We start from the raw sequence: 23,709 nt of genomic DNA, 5'->3' as shown, positions 1-23,709 counted from the left end.
GTCATGATCTCAGGATGATGATTGAGTCCCGCCTCTAACTCCATTCTCAGTGCAGTCTGCTCAAGATTCTCTCTCCTTCTTCCTCTGCCTCTCCGTCAGGCCCTCCCATCATTTGCATTCTCTCTATCTTTCTCTCAAATAAATAAAGTGGTTATGACAGGGGGAATTAAGAAGATGGGGCAAGCTGAAAGTGGAACGTCTCAACCTACAACATTTTGAATTATTTTGACTTTGAATTGCCAATGTGTTATATATTCGAAACAAACTTTTTTAACTATAGGAATGGCAGTTATCAAATAGAATTGAAATAATGTAAACTCAAACAATTATTTAAAAAAATAATAAGTTCAAAATTTGAGTTGGGAAGAAAAGAGCTAGAAGGGAATCTGCTAGTGCTAATCTTTCAAAACACTATCAATAGATCCTGTCTAAATTGAAAACACAGTTTAGAAAATCCATGTCTGTCATTTACTTCATAACCCTCTTAATGCATTTCATAATCCTTTAGTGTGTATTTATAATTTCTTATTTGAACCTTACAGGGATCTTTCATGATCTTCGTAACTCTTATCTTGTGACAAAGATATATTTATTTGAAGTTTGGTAATTGTCCCAGTTTTCCTTTAGCTTTTTTTTCTTCAATGAAGTGAAGTTATATTAAAATCAACAATTTTGGTTAAATAGCACTTGCATGATTCTATTTTAATAAAATTACTTGTATTTATTATTCTACCCATCTGTCCTTATAGTTGTAAAGAGAGACATCTGAAGTCATATTTGTCCATGATTTAGCAAGGATAATTTCTGGATGCGTGCTTTTCAAGTGATTGGTTTTGTAAAGGGTTCAGGCGAGGGCAGCCCAAAATGTACCACCACAGCATACTGATTATTTTGAATTGAAGCTACTTGGGAAACAACATTCATAGATCCTCCTCTGTCGCCCTAAAAGCAGGAAATAAATCTCCCATATGAAAGCTATCCTCTCTGTAGTAAAGTAAAAAGACTTATCACTAGAGAAAGGAGCTTTAAAGGCAATAAAGCTATAGAAACAAAACCCCTTACCTTTTGCTAATCTGCTATCTTAGTCCAAATTCCACTTAAACTTCCTTACTAATTGAAGCTCCCAAACATCTGTTTTCTTTATTCTGTCAATTTCTCATAAACCTATTATCTATTTGTCTAAAATGTATCAAAACTGTCTTTCTTGGTTATTTCTTTGGGTATCAATTTCAATATCAACCCTCTCTGCACACATAATAAAACTTAGATGTTTTTTCCTATTAATAATAATTTTTAAACCAGTTGGAAGAATCTTGGAAGAAATTTCTTCCTCTCCTATAGTTTTTGCGGTTTTATTTGTGAGCTTTAGTAGATCATCTTAATTACTTATAGTGAGAAAATACTATTTTAAAAAATAGTGATGTTTCTTTAAGCATACACATAAACACACGCATGTGCACACACACACACTCTCATGTATGTACAGAGGAAGCAAATGCCTTCAAGGTTGGCAGTGATTCATTCAAGTGGAAGGACTGTGGTGACTAGATAATTCTTTTCTTTCTTTCTTTTTTTTTTTTTTTTGAAGATTTTATTTATTTATTCATGAGAGACACACAGAGGCAGAGACATAGGCAGAGGGAGAAGCAGGCTCCATGCAGGGAGCTTGATGTAGAACTTGATCCTCGGACTCCAGGATCATGCTCTGGGCCAAAGGCAGGCACCAAACCGCTGAGCCACCCAGGCACCCTAGATAATTATTTTCTTTGTGTACTTTTCTGCATTTTAAAAACATTTATGCAATGTGACATTAAATAGTGTAAAACTATATGGTAAGTAGAAATTGCTCTCCACTCCCACCTACCCCTGCCCAGCATCTTGCATATCTTTTCATTTCAGGCACACATGCACATTTGTTTGGGCTCATGCAAAGCTGCACAGATCTTAGGGAACTTCCACATCAGCATGCTGAGATCTAGCATATTCTTTGTAGTGGCTCCATTATATTCTGTTGTACAGATATGCCATTTTATAGTTTGGGTGGATATGTAGATTGTCTACTTTGTTCTCTTGAACTGAGATTATTGTAACATTTCTTTGTGTACTTAAATGAATATATCTTTAGTATAGGTTCCTAGTGGTGGAATTATGTTAATGTATATGTTTTACATTTTGTTTTGACATTTTTGTATTTTTTTCCAAATCATTTTAATCGAATTAAACTCTTAATTTGTTGATGTTCTTTTTTAAATCTCAGAAACATATTTACTGATATATATATCATATTGATATGTATGTATGTATCATATATATCCATATGTATCATATATATATTTAACAAGGGCACCTGAGTGACTCAGTCAGTTGAATGTCCAACTTGATTTTGGCTCAGGTCATGATCTTGGGGTCGTGGGATTGAGCCCCATGTGAGGCTCCACACTCAGCAGGGAGTTTGCTTGAGATTCTCTTTCCCTCTGCCCCTCTGCCCCTCTGCCCCTCATGTGTGTCTGCTTTTTCTGTCTCTCTAAAATAAATAAATAAATCTTTAAAAAAAAGGTATATGTAACAAAATTGTGTACTCCAAAAGGGCTTATCATGAAAAGCAACATTTCCCTGTCCTTCCTCTAAGAGACAAAGTACTTTTAACTAATTTTTATAATTTCTTATGATAACTATCTCAATAATTCTTGTTTAAAAAGTTAAAAAGCTTTCTTTCTTATTTCTTAATTTATTAGCTTTAAACTGCTTGTTATGGCAGATGATTTCATACTCTTACACCATTCCCTTTATGGTTATATCACTGTTTTTTGTTAAATTAATAATGTATATATTGTTAAAATTATATAAATATTGTCCACTGCCACATCAAATAGTGTAGGAAAAGCACAGTTCCTGTCTTGTACAGATGTGTCATTTTCTGGAGTCTCTATCATTCTCTCTCCCCTGGTCCTTCCTGATTTTTTCTCTGACCTCAGGTGAGAATTAATCCTTGATTTGTTTAAATATTGGTTTAAGCAAGGATCTGATGGATATAGTCTCTTATCTGTCCTTTTTATTTTTTCTTATAAGATACTATTCAAATATTTGAAATTTTGATTAAAATTTTCTTTGCATTTGGTTTAAAACTAAGGTGACATGCAGTTTTACCTTACAAATCCTTGCCCTCACCATGTTTTTCTTCCATCCCACTCTCCCCTTAGCCACCTATAAATAATTTTATTGGTTTATCATGCATTCTTATCCTTCCAGGTTTTATGTAAATACAAGCAAATATATCTTCATTTCTTCTTTATTTATGAAAAAAATTGTAGTACTATATTCATTTTTCTTTCTGTTGGTTTTCCACCCTTTAACATATAGTGGGGATTTTTTTTTCTTTTTTTTTATTCAAGTTGACATGGTGTTATATTAGTTTCTGGTGTACAACATAGTGATTTAGCCTCTCTATACGTAACGCTAAGCTCACCACAAATGTAACTACATCTGTCACCATACAGTGCTATTATAATATCATTGATATTATAATAGCATTGACTCTATTTCCTATGCTGTGCCTTTCATCCCTGTGACTTATTCATTCCATACCTGGAAGTCTGTATCTTCCACTCTTCACTTATTTTAACCCATTTCCTTTGCCCCCTTCCCTCTGGCAACCATCAGTTTGTTCTCTGTATTTGTAGGTCTGATTCTGCTTTTTTGTTTGTTTGTTTATTCATTTGTTTTTTTAGATTCCACATATGAGTGGAGATCATATGGTATTTGTCTTTTTCAATCTGACTTATTTCACTGAGTGTAATACCTCCTAGGTCCATCCATGTTGTTGCAAATGTCAAGGTCTCATCCTTTTTATGGCTACATAATTTTCCATTATGTGTGTATACCACATCTTCTTTATCCATTCATCTGTTGACTTTTACCTATCCTTGAATAAGATATAGATATTGTTCTCTACTTATTTGTATTCAATCACATTCCCTTTTTTCCTCAGGGTTCTCCATCTTTCCCCAGGTGAGGCTGATTACATTTTAAATGAACTGAATAAGTACTCTCTTAAGGAAATAAAAAGAAAGTTTGACAAATTTATAAAGTTTCATTTCTAAGTTCTCATAGATAATTAGGTACTTTTCTAATATTTTTAGCTCATTAAAAGCAATAAAAAAGAACGCTAAGTGTAGCAAAAATGTTTTATATTTTTGAAAACACAGATAAATATCACATGTTTTCAAGATATCACATGTACTCTAGTGGCGGTCTGTTTTATGTAAGCACATTCTACTTTGCAGAGGACAAATTGCAAGCAAATAATATATAACGCTGTTGAAAGATTAAGTAAGATAACCTTATTTGCTTACTTTATGAATGAGGAAATTGCAAGGTTCAGTACTCATCGCAGTTCACACAGTTAGTGGTGGGATTAAAAGTCAAGCCCGGTTGTGTGTCAACTATACTTCAATTTAAAAAAAAGTCAGTCTTGGGTTTGACTCCAAAATTCATAGTCTTCCCACTCTTTCTGGTCTTTCCTCACCAAACCTTACCCACTATACTATATTTTTTTTCTCTCTCTTAGTGGACGAGTGTTCATCTGACTACACAGTTGTGCTACCTGTGATTGGGGCCATTGTACTTGGTCTCTGTGCTGTGGGTTTGATTGTTTATGGAATCCACCTAAGACGCGAATCATCTGGATACCAGAGAATCTAATTGGTGCCCCGGGGAAAAGAAAATAATGGAGTTTAGAGAATTCTTTCATCGGTTCCAGGATATTGGGTACTTCCCTTACCATTAGTCCTTCTAACAATGTAAATCACCATCTTTCACAAAACCCATTTCTGATTTAAGCACCAAATCAATTTCTGCATATTTTTTGTTCATTTTATGAAAGATCTAGTGAGTTGCTTCAGAGTATTTTCCAATTTGCTTCAAAATATTTTAGCCATTCTAAGTCAACATTTGAGATATGTTAAATTAACGTAAAGTATGCAAAGTGGTATATGCTTCCAAATTATAAACCACAATGTTAATTGTAATAAATGCTACCCGTGCACATTGGGGATTTTACTTTACTTTTCATCTTTCCCATTATAAAACTGCCTCTGCTTTATCTATAAAATGGACTTCTTCTAATGCTTTTACTATCCATGTTTCATATGATATACATATGTCTGATGATCTACTTGCCTCCTTTTCCACTTTAATTTTTTAAAAAGTCATCAAAACGCCCACCACATCACAAGTTTTGTAGGTTCGATGTGACACCAACAAGAGGAACAAATCAACTTATACTTTTAAAAATGATTAAAGGAATCATTGAAAATGATTGAAATCATTGAAAATGAAAAAAGGAATGATGATTCCTCCCACTGAATCACTAGAGACTAAGAATTAGATGGCTGTGGACAACAGAATTCACTAATAAGCGAAAAACAATAGCCCTTTGTTTTTGAACACATGTATGCCAGACACTAGGCTGAGTTGAGGTACATCCCATTTAATTCTCACAATTTATAGATGAGTAAACTCAAACTTAAGGAAAATAATCACTGCAATGTTACCCAGGTAACAAGTGGCAGACCCAGAATTTAACTACCGGTTGATCTGGTACCAAAGTCTCTAGACTGTTCATTACACCAAATTGGTTACAAGAACAAAAACACCGAGTGCTGCCTAAGGCCTCTCACTAGCACATGCTCCTTTTTCCCAGCAAAAATGAATTTCTCCAGAATCATGAGACATTAGGAGACATAAAAGGAGGGGTTGATTGATAATGAAATGGCCGATCTTCAATAAAGTTCTCTACTTCCTTGAAGGAGACCTCGGGGCTCTCTGTAAAACAAGAGTTTCTCATTTTTATGGGATTGTGCAGCTATGGCTCTAAAGATAAAGAAATGGAGTAAACTTCTCAAGTCATTTTTTTATTTCTTAAAATAGAAAAATCTTCTAATCACCAAGCAACTTTTCTTTTTTGAATGTAGACCTCCCCCTTGTGGTAACTTGTTCCTTATGCATATTAGAGCCACATTTTCTATTACGATTCACTTCATTCTATAGAGCAACCTGCCAAGAATTATACCCCTGATTGTTTTTACAACTAAAGGAAGGAACTAAGTATACTAACAGAGAAAACCACAGACTCCTAGAATTCTTTAGGAAAGGAATAATTCAGGTCATCCTAGAGTTCATATTGACTTTCCTGACTTGTTCTCTTATGGGTCAATAGGGTTGGCAAGGTCCTTGGTTTAGTCTTAAAAGAATACTGAATTGTATTAAAAGTTTTTGTAATAAAAACTTATTTTGGGGACACTTGGGTAGCTCAGCGGTTAAGCATTTGCGTTTGGCTCTGGGCGTTAGCCCAGGATCCCGGGATTGAGTCCCACATTGGGCTTCCTGCATGGAGCCTGCTTCTCCCTCTGCTTATGTCTCTGCCTCTCTCTCCCTCTGTAGGTCTCTCATGAATAAATAAATAAAACCTTAAAAAAACTTATTTTGGAGGTGAATTTATGTCATTTATGTCTTATAATTCAGTTTTAGTGCTATAAAAATTTTTGTTTACCATTGTCGTGGAGGTTGTTGCTTGAATCAGTAAGTTAAATCATCTTTCTACAGTTGATTTTGTTTTAGTCTCTACTGCCACCTTATTACTAGGTAGAAAGATCTACTTGAGAGAATCTGAAGTTTTGAGAAGTAAACCACATTAAAGTTATAAATTAAATCTCTCAACTCTTTAATCAGACTGACTAGATTACTGGTTTACTTAAGTGCTGCCACAATTTATCCATCCATTTATTCATTCATTCAACCAACACTGGTTAAGGACTTACTAGAGGCCAGACATCTGACAGGGGTTGAGATAAATAAGAAGTCCTGTATTAGCTGTATCAGTCCTGTATGGTTATGTAACAAGTTAATCCCAAACATGGTAGCTTAAAACAACAAACATTTATTATCTCACAGTTTCTGAGGGTCAGAAACCCTGGAGCAGCTTAGCTGAGTGGTTCTGTTCAGGCTCTCTTTCCAGGCTGCAGGTAAGCTGTTGGCCAGAGCTGTAGTCATCTGAAAGTTCAACTGGCGCTGAAGGATCCGCTTCCAAGCTCACATCATGCGGCATGCCTATCAGAATGCTCACAACATGACAGCTGACTTTCCCCAGGTGAGTCATTCAAGAGAGAGAGAGATTGACCGACCACCTATTCACAGAAGTTACGTATCATCACTTGTGCTGTATTCTATCAGTCACACCAACCATCTCTGGTACAATGTGAAAGTGAAGACCAGGAGAGGTGGAAATTAATGGGGCCACCTTGGATGCTACACCAGGACCATTGTCAAGGTTGAATTGCTCGTTTACTTTTGGGGGAAATTCAGGTAAATAAATTCCAGTATGTACGCTAAGAAAAGTGGCTTAATAGGAAACTATACAAAGGTTAATGAGGGCAGGGCTCTTTTCAGCCTGCTACCAACTCTGCCCCGAGTATAGCCCCTTCCCAGGAGAGCAGTCCCTTAACTTCTGGTGCTAATAGTCTATTGACCAGCTGCTGCTCAGGCACACTTGCCTTTTCACCAAGGTTGAGTGTCGGCCCATTGCTCTACTATATTAACTGATGGCTTTGCCTCAAGGATTTGTTAACTCTCTATCAGAATATAATCCAAAGAGCTCTGGACCACACAGATATCCCACAGGATATCACACTGAACCATTATGTTGATAACATTATGCTAATTAGGACAAACATAGAATGATTATTATGTTGGAGGCCTTGGTAAAATACATGTATTCCAGGAAGTAGGAGACAAACCCTATGAGGATTCAGGGACTGACTAGTTCACTGGAGTTTTTGGGGACCCAAGGGGTCAGAGGCAGATATCCCCTCTAAAATAAAATACAGATGTTTTGCATCTTGCATCCTTGCCACAAAGAAGACACCAAAAAACCAGGTAGGCCTTTTTAGGTTCTGGAGGCAACATTCCACAGCTAGGAAAATTCCCCTGGCTTATTTATCACATGACCCAAAAAGCTATCAGTTTTGAGTGGGGCCAGAACAGGAAAGGGCAGTGTAGCAACTCTAGGCCAGTAATGCAATCAGCTTTGCTGCTTGAGTCATACAATTAGGCAAGCCTCGTGTTGGAGGTATCAGTGGTAGGAAAAGGTACAGTATGGAGTTTTTGGCAAACTTCGGGAGGGGAATCATAACACAGGTCCTGGGTATTCTGGAGGTCATGCCCTTTGCTGCAGAGAAATAGATGCCCTTTAAGATACAGCTCTTGGCTTGTTACTGGGTCCTGGAACACTTGACTGTGTTACCATATGTCCAGAATTGCTCATATTGAGCTGAATTCTGTCCAATCCACTAAGTCATGAAGTCAATTGTAAAATGGGTAACAAGACACAGGTCAATAAACTACAGCCCATGGTTTGGTCCCCTGTTTTTGTATGGAATATAGGCATGCCCGTTTATTTATGTGTCATCCGTGGCTGCTTTACAACAGCAGAATTGAATAGTTGTAATAGAAACTGGTTCACCAAACTTAAAACATTTACTATCGTTCCTTTTACAGAAAATTTGCCAAGCCTCGAGGTGGTTACATGTTTAAAATTATAAGAAGCTGCTGAAAAGTTTTTCTAAAATGATGTTTATCTTTCTCTATCTGGCTTATTTCACTTAGCATAACGTCTATCCATGTTCATCCATGTTGTTGCAAATGGACTTCTTTCTCATGGCTGAATATTATTTTATTGTGTACATTTATACTGCATCTTCTTTATTCATGCAGTTGATGGACACCTAGGTAGTTTCCAAATCTTGGCTATTGTGAATAATGCTTCAAGGAAAGTGGAAGTGAAGATATCTCTACAAGACACTGATTTCATTTCTTTTGAATACATATATGCAGAACTGGGATTGCTGGATCATGTGGTAGTTCTATTTTTAATTTTCTAAGGCACATCCATACTGTTTTCCGTAATCGCTGTCCATTTTACATTCCCACCAACGGTGTGCAAGTGCTCCCTTTTGTATGTATCCCTACCAACATTTGTTTTCTTTTGTTTTTTTGATAGTAGCCATCCTAACTGGTGTGAAGTGACATCTCATTGTGGTTTTGATTTGTATTTCTCTGATGATTAGTGATGTTGAGTACCTTTTCATAAGCTGTTGCTATTAGTATGTCTTTGGAAAAAATGTCTATTCTGGTCCTTTGATCATTGTTAAGTTAGATTATTTGTTTTTTGCTATTGAGTTGTATGAATTCTTTATATATTTTACATATTAAACCTACTGATTTGTAACCCTCCTGGAAGCTTCCCAGGTGCAATCTAAAATCAGCCCCCAATTTTCTCTCACATTATAGTTTTTTTAAATTGATTTGTGGGAGTTCTTTATATATTAAGGAAAATAGCCCTTCATCTGTGATGAGTTATAAAATTATTCCCAGTTTACTGTTTGTTTTTTCCTATATATATATGTTTTGCTGCGCAGATTTTCTTTTTTTTTAGTTGGAGTTTAATTTGCCAACATATAGCATATCACCCAGTGCTCATCCTGTCAAATGCCCCCCTCAGTGCCCATCACCCAGTCACCCCAAACCCTGCCCACCTCCCTTTCCACTACCCCTGTGCATTTCCCAGAGTTAGGAGTCTCTCATGTTCTATCTCCCTCACTGATATTTCCCACTCATTTTCTCTCCTTTCCCCTTTATTCCCTTTCACTATTTTTTATATTCCCCAAATGAATGAGACCATATAATGTTTGTCCTTCTCCGATTGACTTATTTCACTCAGCATAATACCCTCCAGTTCCATCCACGTCAAAGCAAATGGTGGGTATGTGTCGTTTCTAATGGCTGAGTAATATTCCATTGTATACATAGACCACATCTTCTTTATCCATTAATCTTTTGATGGACACCGAGGCTCCTTCCACAGTTTGGCTATTGTGGACATTGCTGCTATAAACATTGGGGTGCAGGTGTCCCGGTGTTTCACTGCATCTGTATCTTTGGGGTAAATCCCCAGCAATGCAATTGCTGGGTCATAGGGCGGTTCTATTTTTAACTCTTTGAGGAACCTCCACACAGTTTTCCAGAGTGGCTGCACCAGTTCACATTCCCACCAACAGTGCAAGAGGGTTCCCCTTTCTTCACATCCTCTCCAACATTTGTGATTTCCTGCCTTGTTAATTTTCCCCATTCTCACTGGTGTGAGGTGGTATCTCATTGTGGTTTTGATTTGTATTTCTCTGATGGCAAGTGATGCGGAGCATTTTCTCATGTGCTTGTTGGCCATGTCTATGTCTTTCTCCGTGAGATTTCTTATCATGTGTCTTGCCCATTTCATGTTTGGATTGTTTGTTTCTTTGCTGTTGAGTTTAATAAGTTCTTTATAGATCTTGGATACTAGCCCTTTATTTGATATGTCATTTGCAAATATCTTCTCCCATTCTGTAGGTTGTCTTTTAGTTTTATTGACTGTTTTTTTTTTTTTTTTTTTTTGCTGTGCAGAAGCTTTTTATCTTGATTAAGTCCCAATAATTCATTTTTGCTTTTGTTTCCTTTGCCTTCATAGATGTATCTTGCAAGAAGTTTGGCCAAGTTCAAAAAGGGTGTTGCCTGTGTTCTCCTCTAGGATTTTGATGGATCCTTGTCTCACATTTAGATCTTTCATCCATTTTCAGTTTATCTTTGTGTATGGTGTAGGAGAATCGTCCAGTTTCATTCTTCTGCATGTGGCTGTCCAATTTTCCCAGCACCATTTATTGAACAGACTGTCTTTTTTCCAGTGAATATTCTTTCCTGCTTTGTCGAATATTAGTTGACCATAGAGTTGAGGGCCCATTTCTGGATTCTCTGTTCTGTTCCATTGATCTATGTGTTTGTTTTTGTGCCAGTACCATATGGTGTTGATGATCACAGCTCTGTAATACATCTTGAAATCTGGCATTGTGATGCCCCAGCATTGGTTTTCTTTTTCAATGTTTCTCTGACTATTCAGAGTCTTTTCTGATTCCATACAAATCTTAAGATGATTTGTTCCAACTCTCTGAAGAAAGTCCATGGTATTTTGATAGGGATTGCATTAAACGTGTAAATTGCCCTGGGTAACATTGACATTTTCACAATATTAATTCTGCCAATCCATGAGCATGGAATATTTTTCCATCTCTTTGTGTCTTCCTCAATTTCTTTCAGAAGTGTTCTGTAGTTTTTAGGGTATAGATCCTTTGCCTCTTTGGTTAGGTTTATTCCTAGGTATCTTCTGCTTTCGGGTGCAATTGTAAATGGGATTGACTCCTTAATTTCTCTTTCTTCAGTCTCGTTGTTAGTGTAGAGAAATGCCACTGACTTCTGGGCATTGATTTTGTATCCTGCCACACTGCCGAATTGCTGTATGAGTTCTAGCAATCTTGGGGTGGAGTCTTTTGGGGTTTCTATGTACAGTATCATGTCATCTTACTGTGCAGATTTTCAAAAAAATTATATAGTTGAATTTTATTCTTTTTCCGTTATAGTTTGAGTATTGTGTTACACTTAGAAAAACCTTCCCTCTTTAAGATCTCCCATAATGTCTTCTAGCTCTTTTATGCTTCCATCTTTTATATTAATCTCTTATTCACTTAGAACTTACTTTAGGTGTGAGAAGGAAGGATCCAACTTTTTTCCCAGAAAGCTAGCCATTTGTCCCAATACCACTTCTTGAATTATTGGGTCTTAGAATCTTGAATGTATGTTGAATTTTACTAATGACTTGTTAAGCATCTATGAACATAAGATTTTTTCTTTTAAACTATTAGTAATTATGTTAATATTGAATCATTTCTTGTAACATCATTCATTTCCTCCAAGTTTTCAAATTTATTTGCTTAAAGTTGAGTAAAATTAGGTTCCTTCAAATCTGTAATTTGTTTCCTGTGTCTGTGATGTCTTCCCACTTTTTTTTTTTATCATGGCAAATGTGCATTTTTCCCCATTTACTTCCGATTAAATTGACTATGTTATTAATTTCTTTTCTAACCTCTGGATTTATTAGTTAATGTGAGTTTTCTTAATTCATTAATTTCTTTTTTTCATTGTTACTAATTTCTTTACTCTGCTTTCCTTATGTTTATTTTTGTGTCCTTTTTAACCCTTGAGTTGGATGATTGTTTTACTTCCGCTAAGAATTTGCTTCTGAGCCCTGCTTTTACTATGTCCAAAGAAGCATCTGTATGTAGTGTTTCCAGTATGTTTATTTTCTGGATATTCTTCAATTTCAGTTTTGACTTCCTCTATTTCCCAATAGTGCACTAAAACTTATTTATCTTTCATTATTTTTATTTTTTTAGAGAGAGAGAGAGAGAGAGCACTCTCGAAGGAGGGGAGGGGGTTGAGGGGGAGGGAGATGCTCCAGCAGATGTTCCCGCTGAGCGAGGGGCCCCACCCTGGCTCCATCTCTGGAGCCCGAGACCGTGACCTGAGCCAAAATCAAGAGTCTGAAGCTTAACCCACTGAGCCATCCAGGCACCCCTCAACCACAACACTTAAAAAAAAAAAAAAAAAAAAAAAAAAAGCTCGGGCGGCTTCAACTTTTTAAATGTTATTTTAGTAATTTATTTCAGGTTCTTTCTTCCCTGAGAACAGCCGACCGTTACGTGTCCTGCTCCTCACCGCCTGTGACTTTCCCCCCGGAACTCCGCCTCCACCACTTTCTCACGGCTTCGTTGATAAAGGTCAAGAGGCGGGTTCTCCTGGGAGCGCAGGGAGAACCGGGGAACCCGCGGGACCCACAGAAAGAGCAGCCAGGCCCCGCGGCGCTGAGGCCCGCGAGAGTCAACCTTACGTGGCGTAGGCGCCACACCCACCGGGGGGGAGGTGCGGGACCACACCCCCGAGGGCCGACTGGCCAATCATCGCCGCCGAAGCCCTGCTCTGTTCTGTGATTGGTCTAGATGGAGACGCTCCCGAGCGCCTGACTCAGACCTGGACGGTAGCCGGTGGGAGCCAAGAGACTCGCGGAGCGGAGGGCCGGTTTCGCAGGGAGTGGGAAGCGGCGTGTGTACGGAGGAGTGGCGCAGCCGCCGCGCTGAAGGGCCATGGCCGCAGCCTCTGCGGCGTCGGTGCTGCTGGTGGCGGCGGAGAGGAACCGGTGGCTGCGAGTCCCGAGCCTGCTGCTGGCGCCTGGGTAAGGTGAGGTGGAGGGGCGGTGGGGCCGCGTCTGGGGCCGCGGGGGGCGCGCGGGGACCGGGAGCGGAGGGCGACGACGGGCCGGGGCGAGGACGGAAGGAAGCCGCAGCCCCTTTCGGGGGGTTCTGCTTTCAGTCTGGGCACCGGGACGGGGACATCTGCACACCCGGCCCTTCCTTTTCTTCCCCCTTTCCCATCTCCACCCTGCAGCCCTCTGCCTTTTTTTTTTTTTTTTCTTTTTTCCCCCATTTTTGAGGCTGGGGGAGGGGCGGCTGGCTCTGCGGCGCCCGCGCTCGCCTCGCTGCGGGGCCAGAGCGACGCTTGCACGGCTGCTGCCGTTAACATCGTGCTTCCGCCGCGTTCCCCGAGCGGGAGTGCATCGGGTTAACGAAAGCAAATTTACCTTCCAGACGGCCGAGAGGCTGTTTGCTCAAAAGTTCTTGGAGGCAAGCTAACTAACCCGACTCCAGGTCAGTGTCAGATTTTGAGCCGTCAGCTTCAATGGACAATAACTCTGGCAGTGGAGACGCCCTCAGGTTTCCGTCTTGCTTTGCTCTTTTCATCCTCCTCCTCACCTCCTCCTCCATTCTGCAAAGACAACGTAGCTTAACGCTGAAGGGCGCTCAGACTGCAGCCAGAAGCCAGGGAGCTCAGCTTTGCTACTCACCAGCTGTGTGAGCAACCTTGGGCAGGTTGGGCAGGGCAGTGCTTCAATCTACTTACCTAGGAGGAAGTGATGATGCTCTTCCTAGAGGAGATAATATGAGCACCTAAAATTGTGTGAATTAAATAAGTTAATGCATGGAAAGAGGGTGCCTAAGAATCCATAAATGCAGCCTTTGCAAGACACCCATTTGGGTCAAGTTTTGCGCTTGCTTTAATTTCCCACAAGTTACTGTAGAGATACTTAGATTTCAGTTATTTAATTGTATATCTAGCCCTGGAGTAAAATAGAACAGTTGATGATCTCCTCATTTTTCTTTTCTTAGGTTTCTAGGGCTCTTCAGGATATTGCACAGACCCATTTTCTCTCTCTTCCCTCTCCCTCTCAAATCTTCCCTATAGAGCTGTTCTCAAGTAGCTGTCATCCTGGAAAATGTTAGAGTGGTTAATGGCATAAGGAATTACAAATCTTATCATTGTAGAGGGTGGCTACATGTCTTGTTCTCTAGTAATTCAGAGAAGAAGTCTGTCTGGTGGTGGAATTTTAGAAATGAGAATAAACTGATACAGAAGTTACCTTGAATTAGGGTGGAATTATCTCGTGGAAGGAATTTCTTTTGTTTTTTTTAAGCCATTATTTTAAGTTGTAGCTTAGGTAATGGTGAAAGATGGAATACTCCAACCAAAAAACATCATGGGGGGCAGCCCGGGTGGCTCAGCGGTTTGGCGCCGCCTTCAGCCCAGGGCCTGATCCTGGGGACCCGGGATCGAGTCCCACATCAGGCTCCCTGCATGGAGCCTGCTTCTCCCTCTGCCTGTCTCTCGGCCTCTCTCTCTCTCTGTGTCTCTCATGAATTTAAAAACAACAAAACAAAACAACGACAACAAAAAAACCCCATCATGGGGCACCTGGGTGGCCCCATGGTTGAGCATCTGCCTTTGGCTCAGTCCTTTATCAGGCTCTCCGCAGGGAGCCTGCTTCTCCCTCTGCCTATGTCTCTGCCTCTCTCTGTGTACCTCATGAATAAACAAATAAGTAAATCTTTAAAAAAAATAAATTGTTGGGATAGAGGATTATCTTAAATGGTGTGTATGTATGTCTTGACTCAAATGGCAAAAGAAAACTTTAGTTCAACATTGGCCTTGAAACGTAATCCGAATCTTAAGCTGGGTTTACCAAGAAGCAGCCACTTTTTAGATACACCTGTGCAGGACAGGCCTTGAATCTAATTTAAAAAACAAAAACCACCACCAATAAAAAAACAAACCCTATCTGAAGAATGTGATGAGAAGATGCTATGATACCTTTTAAAGATAAGGAAAAATGATATTTGTCCTTAAAAATCAAGAGAGTGGGGTCGGTTGAATTGGAAAGATGTGGGAAAGCAGTAGCCTCCCGAGGAAGCTGTTGCGTGGAACCCAAGTGCCCAAGCTGTGAGTCTTCCCACCGACCTTTCATGGGCGTCAGTTATCTGACTGAGTGTGCAAGGGAGCCAAGGACTGTGGGGCGCCGGGTAGTAATCCCGCCTCCGGCACCTCTGCCCCAGGAAAGGGCTAGTCCTGGGCGGGTACTTAATCATATACACAGCATGGACATGCTACACGCACTTAGTTGCCTAGTATCTCATGTAAATTATGCCTTTTATCACCTGCTTTGTAAATGATCTGAAATGGTAAGTTCTTTACAACCGTACTTTTGCCAAATCTTCCAGATATGGATGGAAAAGACAAAGGTAGAATTCTTTCTGCCATTTGTTGTTTTCCCCAGTGTATTCTTTTTAGCTGACACCTGATGGGCATTATGCTTTTTTGTTCCCAAAGTGAGTGTGGCCTGCTTTTGTCAGCTCTTGGTTACAGTTTTGTGACTTGCTGTATCCATAGGTATCATGGAACTTAAAAATTGTTTTAGGCCTTAATGAACTTCTACCTAGTTAAGACACCTCAAACAAGTCATTTAGCCTCCCTGGTTCTCCATTTCTCATTATTACGAGGCCTCAGCTTAACGTGTATACCTTGAAAACGGAGAAGTCTCTTCAGGAGCACCTGTTGGAGTTTCCTGTCTTCTGTGAGGACACTGAAGTCTTGAGTTGTAAAGTGAAAATTGGGTATTATGGGGGGGGGGGTAATCTTAGATGTTACCACAGTTACCATACCCTTCAAGGCTCAACCCCTCCTACGGAATCTTACTATTCATGGTTTTGCAGTAGGGGGCCACCCTGATGTAAAGAGACCTGCCTGGGGTCACCAGCAGCTGGTGGGTTAGGTGAGGGCTCTCTGGACCCCACAGCTAGCTTCTGTCTGCTGCCCCAGACCAGCTCCTTCTCTTTATTTCTCCCAGCTGAATTGTTCAAACCTGTCTTATCGGGAGTTGAATTAGATTGGCATTTTTTCAAACTGTAGTTTGGCATATTTTATTTAATAAACTATAATAGAACTGAAAGTATCAAAATGCAGGGAGTATCTTCTGTCATGAAACCTCTGTTTTGTGTGTGTACCAGCTTGTGAGAATTTTTACCTTGGGTGCTAGTCAAAAGAGCGTGAAAAAGGGCAGCCCAGGTGGCCCAGTGGTTTGGCACTGCCTTTGGCCCAGGGTGTAATCCTGGAGTTCCACGTCAGGCTCTCTGCATGGAGCCTGCTTCTCCCTCTGCCTGTGTCTCTGCCTCTCTCTCTCCGTCTGTCATGAATAAATAAATAAAATCTTAAAAAAAAAAAAAAGTGTGAAAAAGCTGAACTGGATGATCTTGAAGTACCTTGACTTTCTGTTAGTGACTCTCTGACCACATGCCAGCCTCTGGAGCAAGCAGGTGCGGTGATCCATTCAAGGACACCAGTGCCAAGGACAACAGCTAGAACTGTAACTTCCGGTTTCTAGAGGAATTTTCTTCCCACAAAGAAAGTCTCATTAAGTCACTTTGTAGTCTTCAGGTTTAACAAAAGTCATATCTGGACTTGGTTTCAAGTTTCAAAATTTTTTGATTCTTTTGAAACAACAACTAATCTTGTGTATCCTATTTAATTATAATTCCGTTCGGTTTCGTTTGATAGGAGATGGACTTGGAAGCAGAGAAGCGTGAAGTATGCAACAACCACAGGTACAGTCTCTGCTCTCTCCTTGGCTTTGCTTCAGATTGTGAAGTGTTTAATTCCTTAATTTGTGTACATAGAATTAGTTCTCATATACTTTTGAAATTTGGGATTTTCATGATCATTTTCTTAATAAGATTGAATCATGGTTTCTACCTCTTTTTATGTCAGATCTCTCTTGTTGAGTCTAAAACGTATACAGAAATAATTGAGAACATTTGCATTTGTTATTTCTGCCTCTTTGATCATCTTTACTGCAGTGAATTGAAAAGGCATAACTATGATGGTCTAAATCAGTGCTTTAAAATAGTTCTGTTAAGTAGCAGAATGTTGTTGTTTTTTTAAGATTTTACTTTATTTGAAAGAGAGAACAAGCATGAGTAGGGTAAGGGGCAGAGGGAGAAGCAGGCTCCCCCCTGAGTGGAGAGCCCGACTCCATCCCAGGACCCTGGGATCATGACCTGAGTTGAAGGCAGATGCTTAACCAGCGGAGCCACCCAGGCTCCCCTGAATGTTTATTCAAATAAAATTTTACATGGAGGGGTGCCTGGGTGGCTCAGCCAGTTAAGCATCTGCCTTCACCTCAGGTCATGATCCTGGGGTCCTGGGATTAAGCACCATGTCTCTGCTCAGTGGGGAGTCTTCTTCTCCCTCTCCCTGCTGCCTGCTGCTCCCCCTGCTTGTACTCTCTCTCTCTTTCTGTCAAATAAATAAATAATAAAATCTTTTTAAAAATTTTACATGGAGTTATCAACTATGAAACATATATAAGTATAACTTCTGGTTGATTAGACATAGTTTCCTCCCTGCAACACACATATACATACATCAACCCAGGAGCTCCTGTGAGTTGTGACAACTCAGGCTCTATACATCCCCATAGAAAAACATTGTTTTCAATTATATAACCTTATTTTTTGAGAAAAATAACTATTATAAACTGCCAAGGAACATTTATTTCATGTATGATGATAGAATTACATTTTACATATTAATACAATAACATGTCATTCTGACACTGGTACCAATGAACTGGCATGGTCCTCAGTGATGTTGCAAGGGAACCACACATCCCTGAGTATGTGTACGGGGGGATAGAGGCAGTGGAGTGGAGTGACTGGGAATTAAGATTCTGGAGTGAAGCTAACCTGGGTTCAAATCCTGGATCTGCTATTTCTTTTAATTATATAACTTCAAGAAAGTGCTATTTCTTTGAATGGTAGTTTATCTTTAAAATTGATATATAATAATAATAGTATCTACTTCCTAGGATTATTGTGAAGATTTAAGTCCAAATTGAGTCTTTAGCACAGGTCCTGAGGCATAAAAAGTGTTTAGGAAAGATTAATTACTGTTAACTATGAGAGGGATTTTTGGCTATTGTAATTTGACCTTTGGCATATCGAAGCATCTTTTCATTTTAAAGTTGAAAAAGCTGAATAATTTAGGAGTTGATGTTAGTAAGGGTATCTTGAATTTCAGTGAAGAGGGAAAAAATGCAGTAATATTAGTTAAAGTGGTTATTTGAGGCTCTGCTATGCTGATTTTACCAAAACAAATGTTTATCAGCTGGTTAATAGCATGGAATATTTATTTCGCTTTCTTGTTCTTTGCTTTCCAGTAACATTTGTATATGATTTTCATGGTGTTTTAAACAGGACAAAACATTACCAAGCTCCTCATTGCAAACAGAGGAGAAATTGCCTGCAGGGTAATCCGAACAGCCAAAAAAATGGGTATACGGTCCGCAGCTGTGTATAGTGAGGCCGACAGGAATTCCATGCATGTAGACATGGTATGTTGTTAAAAACTGAAAGTCAAATTTTGTAAGTGATTGGATTTTTTTTGTGTTGGTATTTCACTTCTTTATATTGGCAGTTTATGTTTGCTAGTGTTAACAGGACATAAGTGGGCAAGTTCAAACTGCTCACTGATAATCCCTGTTGGGAACGTTTTCTAAATACAACACCAATTGAACTAAACAGTGTGTTTAGTTGTGTAGTTGACTATGGACAAAGTCCTGTCTCCTCAAGGGTTGGTTAAAACAGTTCACAGTATGTGGCCACAGATCATACTTCAAGTGCCACATATCCAGATCCCTGATGTATAAGAAGGTTCCAGGTTCCAGTCTTAGCAACTATCACTTACTGGCCAAGGGATCTTTGATGAGCCACTTAATGTTTCTGAGCCCTGGCTTAATAACTATCAAATTATAGCTAAAAGAATCCCATTCCCCTGAGTGTTACCACTTGTTACTAGCTATTTATTAATCACCAGCCAGAACCATGGATGAATTCAGCTCTTGGTCTTTTTTATGCCTGCAGCAAGACTCTGAGTAGTGACAGAAATTTATCGTAGCCAGCCTCAGCTAGGCCTTCAGCACTGCGTGGCAGGCCCATGGGCTCTCTGGCCACTTTTCTTTCTCATTCTGTATAGTGACCAACTCAAACCTGCTTTGCTCCATCGCAGCCTCTGACTTTCCCTCTACCCACCTATTCTCAACTGATGATCTTGATTCACAGAGGAAGAACTGCACTTCCTGCCATAGAATCTTTGCCATGTCTGTCTGTCCTCGTCCCATCCAAGGCTAGTTGTCCTCCTGCCCTCTGGAGTCCTTTTTAAGCATCTTCCATCTTTTTCTCTTTTCACTGTATACTCTCACTTCAGATCATTTCATCTGTTCCTATGGCTTTGCTAGACACTTCCAAATTTCTATTTCGAACCCAGACTTTCTTTTGAATGTGATACCAGTACATCCAACTGCCTACTCAGCATCTCCACGTGGATGTGTCACAGGTGCCAAACTAATATGCCTGAAATTGAACTCATGACTTTGATCTGTAGTGAATCTGCTTTTCCTGCCGACTTCCCTAACCCAGCAGATGGCAACACCATTGACATAAAAACCATAATGCCAGAGATCTGGGAGTCTTTGAACATCTTCTTTCTTCCCACCACTCAACATCCTTCCCCTTCCCCATCTAGGCGGTCACCTGGTGCTGTTTATTCTGTTTCCCAAACACTTCTTTCCACTTCTTTCTGCCCTCTACCACTGGTACCTTGAGTCAGGACCATCATCACCTTTGCCAGTCTGGTGCCACAGCCTCCTAAGTGGTCTCCCTACTTGCTTTTTGACCACTCCCATGGTATGGTCTACATTTCAGCCAGGCCAGTAGCCGAAAATCAGACTTTTTCATGGCACTCCTCTGCTTTAAATGCCTTAAACCTTTTTTAATCATCTAATGGATTAGCAAGAATTTAAAAGATGGATAGTATTCAGTGGTGGTTATAATGGGGTTAAAAATTTGTATGTTGGGCAGCCCGTGGCTCAGCATTTAGTGCCACCTTCGGCCCAGGGTGTGTGATCCTGGAGACCCAGGATCGAGTCCCACATCAGGCTCCCTGCATGGAGCCTGCTTCTCCCTCTGCCTGTGTCTCTGCCTCTCTCTCTTTCTCTGTGTGTCTCATGAATGAATGAATGAATGAATGAATGAATGAATAAATAAATGAAAAAAAATTTGTATGTTGATGGAAATGTATGTTGGTGATAACCATTTCAAGAAATGATTAACCAGGAGCTATTAAAATGTTACATCCTTCACCCAGACCAGCACATGCTCCTCTAAATCTCTGTCCAGAGACACAACTCCTATGTTTGGGCCAATAAAGTGTGTACAAAACTGCTACCAGCATCCAGTTTTTTGCCATTATGACCTAAATGTTCAGAGGTACATAATTAAATGAACTGTGGGACCTCCATACTGTGGAACATTATGCAGTTATAAAAATGAGGTAGACATATGTGTACTAGCAAGGAAAGAGCTCCCAAGATATAGTGGTTATGAGAAAAGCGATTATAGCTGTTTGATCCTGTTCGTATAAAAACAAAAACTACAATTGTATGTGTTTATGTAAATATATACAAATAAATAAGAATATGGATATGGAAAAATATGTCCCAAATGGATCATAGTAGCTCTATTTGGAAGAGATTTGGAGTGAGGGAGAAGGGCATTGCCCAAAGGCTCCTTTGTCTTTGTATCATTGTTCACATTCTTTAGACTAAGAATGGATTTATGTGTTGTGGAATTAAAAGTTTAAAAACAAGAAACACCACTTGGGGCACCTGGGTGGCTCAGTGGTTGAACGTCTGCCTTTGGCTAAGGTCGTGATCCTGGGGGTCCTGGGATCAAGTCTTGCATCAGGTTCCTCACAAGGAGCCTGCTTCTCCCTCTGCCTATGTCTCTGCCTCTTTCTGTGTCTCTCATGAATAAATAAATAAAATCTTAAAAAAAAAAAAAAAAAAAAGAAACACTACCTGGAAAACCTCATTATGTATTCCCTTGGGGAAAAAAAACCAAAGCTGTAATCTCCCATGAGGCCCTGTGAAACGTGTGCTTCCTGGTCTGTCTAACCACATCTCTGGACCCTGACCGCTTGCTCACTGGGCTCCAGCCACACAAGCCTCTCTCAGTCCTTCAGACAGGGTAGGTTTCTTTGCAGCTCAGGACCTTCATCTATGTTGCTTTCTTTGTGTGGAAGGCTTGCTCTCATCTCCATTCCTGTTCCCAGCTTTTAAATCCTCCACCCATTTGCCTGACCAAGTCCTGGTCATGCTGGAAGAGCCCCTGATCTTCCCTCCCTGCTTTTCCCTGAGCACCCTCAGGCCTGCTGTCTTTGTCCTCACTTACGTTGTGTCCTAGTTTTTTCCTTCACGGCCTTTATCACAGTTGTCATCAAGTGTGTGGATGTATGTTTGATGTCTGTCTCTCCCTCCAGACAGTGACATTCATGTCCTGTTGTACAGGCAGTGCCCACCTCAAGTGTGGCACATAGTAGACATTCAGTAAGTCTCTGAATTTGTGAGTGATGTTTTCTATCTGGTCTGCTTCAAGGGCTGCTGTGATTATGTGAAAGTTTTAAAGGAAGATATAAAATAGTTCACAGATGTATAGAAAGAGCTTTATAATCACACCTGAATAATTATATAAATTTCAGTAAGCTTCATAATTTTATTTCTTGCTGTATACAACTGTCTTATGTTCTATCTCTTGTCAAATTGTATACTTTTGGCATTAGATACATTTGTAATTGTTACTAGTGATGATACTGTGATTAATGCCTGTTACTTTCTATCCTAAAGACATTTTATTTCACTCAAGTGTTTGGTTTATACATAAAGATCAAGTTTGAACATCCTCTTCAGGCAAGACTCCAAACTGGCTTATTTTTATAACAGACATGAGTTGGTCCTTCTATTTCTTAATTCTTGCATTGTTCTTGGGGAGCCAGTCTTTTTATTTATAATAATCAAATGATCCAGAAGCAGTTCTATTGTATATTAGTGTGCGCTAGCTGTAAGATCTTTTAAGCATGTAATATTCCTTAAACAGGCAGATGAGGCATATTCCATTGGCCCAGCTCCCTCACAGCAGAGCTACCTTTCAATGGAGAAAATCATTCAAGTGGCCAAGATCTCCGCTGCCCAGGTAAGAACTCGTGAAGAGATTTATGATGCAAAACAAGTAAGTTTTATACAACTTACACAAAATTGCTTACCATTTTTATTTTTATTTATTTTTATTTTTAATTTTTATTTTTTTTTAAGATTTTACTTATTTATTCATGAGAGACACAGAGAGAAAGAGAGGCAGAGACACAGGCAGAGGGAGAAGCAGGCTCCATGCAGGGAGCCCGACATGGGACTCGATCCTGGGTCTCCAGGATCGGGCCCTGGGCTGAAGGCGGCACTAAACCGCTGAGCCACCTGGGCTGCCCGCTTACCATTTTTAGAATTCATTCTCCATTTGTAGTCATTCCCAAGATGTTAATATTTGATTATTGGGATGTTGTATCCTAGATATGTCCCTTATTCCTCAATCATTGCACTGTCTCACTAAGTTCTGTGCACTTTAGATCTTTTGGAAAACAGGTAGAGGAAAGGTTTAAATTATAAATTAAAATTAAGAGGGAATTCAGTCCTTCTATCATCAAAACAAGAGCTTAGGAACATCAGATCCTTTGTGGGAAATAGATGTTACTATACTTTTCAAGAAAAAAATATTATCAAGAAAGAAATCTGTTTCCCTCCTGATTTCCCCATCCCATTCTAGGCCCCACTCCCGAATTTTCTAGTATCCCAGGCTCAAAACTCCAGTGTTATTACATCAAAATAAAATAGGAACCAACTTCTGTGGAGTCTTCTTTTGAAATGTCTCCAGAAGTAGTTCTTTTTTTTTTTTAATCACACAACCAGTCCTTAGGATTTCTCATCTAGATTTCTGATTCTCAGCCAGTTTTCCTCTTTCTAAGTCCATTACCCATTTGAAGAATTTGAAGAGCGAGATTCAGGCAAATGCAGTTGCCAGGACTCTGAGATGAAAACAGCTTGGTATTCAAGGGACAGTAATATTCAGTGTGGATGCAGTGAAGGCAGTGAGGGGCTGTCATTCAAGATTCAGTTAGTTTTCCAGACTTTTAGACAGGTGTTTCTTAAACACTAGTTTCATTATTATTCCCTGCTCTTTTTTTTTTTTTAATAAATTAAAAAAAAAAAGAGCATCCTATCCCCTGGTGAGTAAATCTTCAGTGGTTTTACAGAATAGAGTTCAAACTCGTTAGCCTAGCATTTAAGAGTTTCCAATATTTGTCAAAACTTTTTTCTCATCACCAGTTCTTTTATTATAGCTACCATGAACTTCTCTGTCTCCTTTATACACATGCTTATGTGTATCCTAAACATTCACATGTATTATTCACCTGCCTGAAGTATTCTGTTCCCCCCTTCTCTTATCCTTCATGGGTTTATTC

At 39.6% G+C, this 23,709-nt stretch overlaps 2 protein-coding genes across 5 annotated transcripts in view; both read left to right on the top strand.

The window, feature by feature from the left end:
* The window catches only part of LAMP3 (lysosomal associated membrane protein 3), a 35,538-nt gene extending 29,240 nt beyond the window's left edge, over positions 1-6,298 (top strand). The window contains exon 6 of the mRNA XM_072807548.1: positions 4,568-6,298. Within this exon, the coding sequence (XP_072663649.1) occupies positions 4,568-4,701 (134 nt within the window). The 3' untranslated portion in view covers positions 4,702-6,298. The remainder of the gene's footprint in view (positions 1-4,567) is intronic.
* Positions 6,299-12,954: 6,656 nt separating this feature from the next.
* The window catches only part of MCCC1 (methylcrotonyl-CoA carboxylase subunit 1), a 62,093-nt gene continuing 51,338 nt past the window's right edge, over positions 12,955-23,709 (top strand). Inside the window, exons 1-4 of one of the 4 annotated variants that reach the window (XM_072807564.1) lie at positions 12,955-13,150; positions 16,861-16,907; positions 18,558-18,694; positions 22,293-22,388. In XM_072807564.1, coding sequence (XP_072663665.1) covers positions 13,062-13,150; positions 16,861-16,907; positions 18,558-18,694; positions 22,293-22,388 — 369 coding nt within the window. In that variant the 5' untranslated portion in view covers positions 12,955-13,061. Of the gene's footprint in view, positions 13,156-16,860; positions 16,908-18,557; positions 18,695-22,292; positions 22,389-23,709 lie in introns of all 4 variants that reach the window. The other 3 variants (XM_072807565.1, XM_072807566.1, XM_072807567.1) reach the window with 3 other exon arrangements.

This window comes from Canis lupus, chromosome 31 (assembly GCF_048164855.1).
Source record: "Canis lupus baileyi chromosome 31, mCanLup2.hap1, whole genome shotgun sequence".
NCBI classification, from domain to species: Eukaryota; Metazoa; Chordata; class Mammalia; order Carnivora; family Canidae; genus Canis; species Canis lupus.
This window is presented reverse-complemented; position numbering and strand designations above follow the sequence as displayed.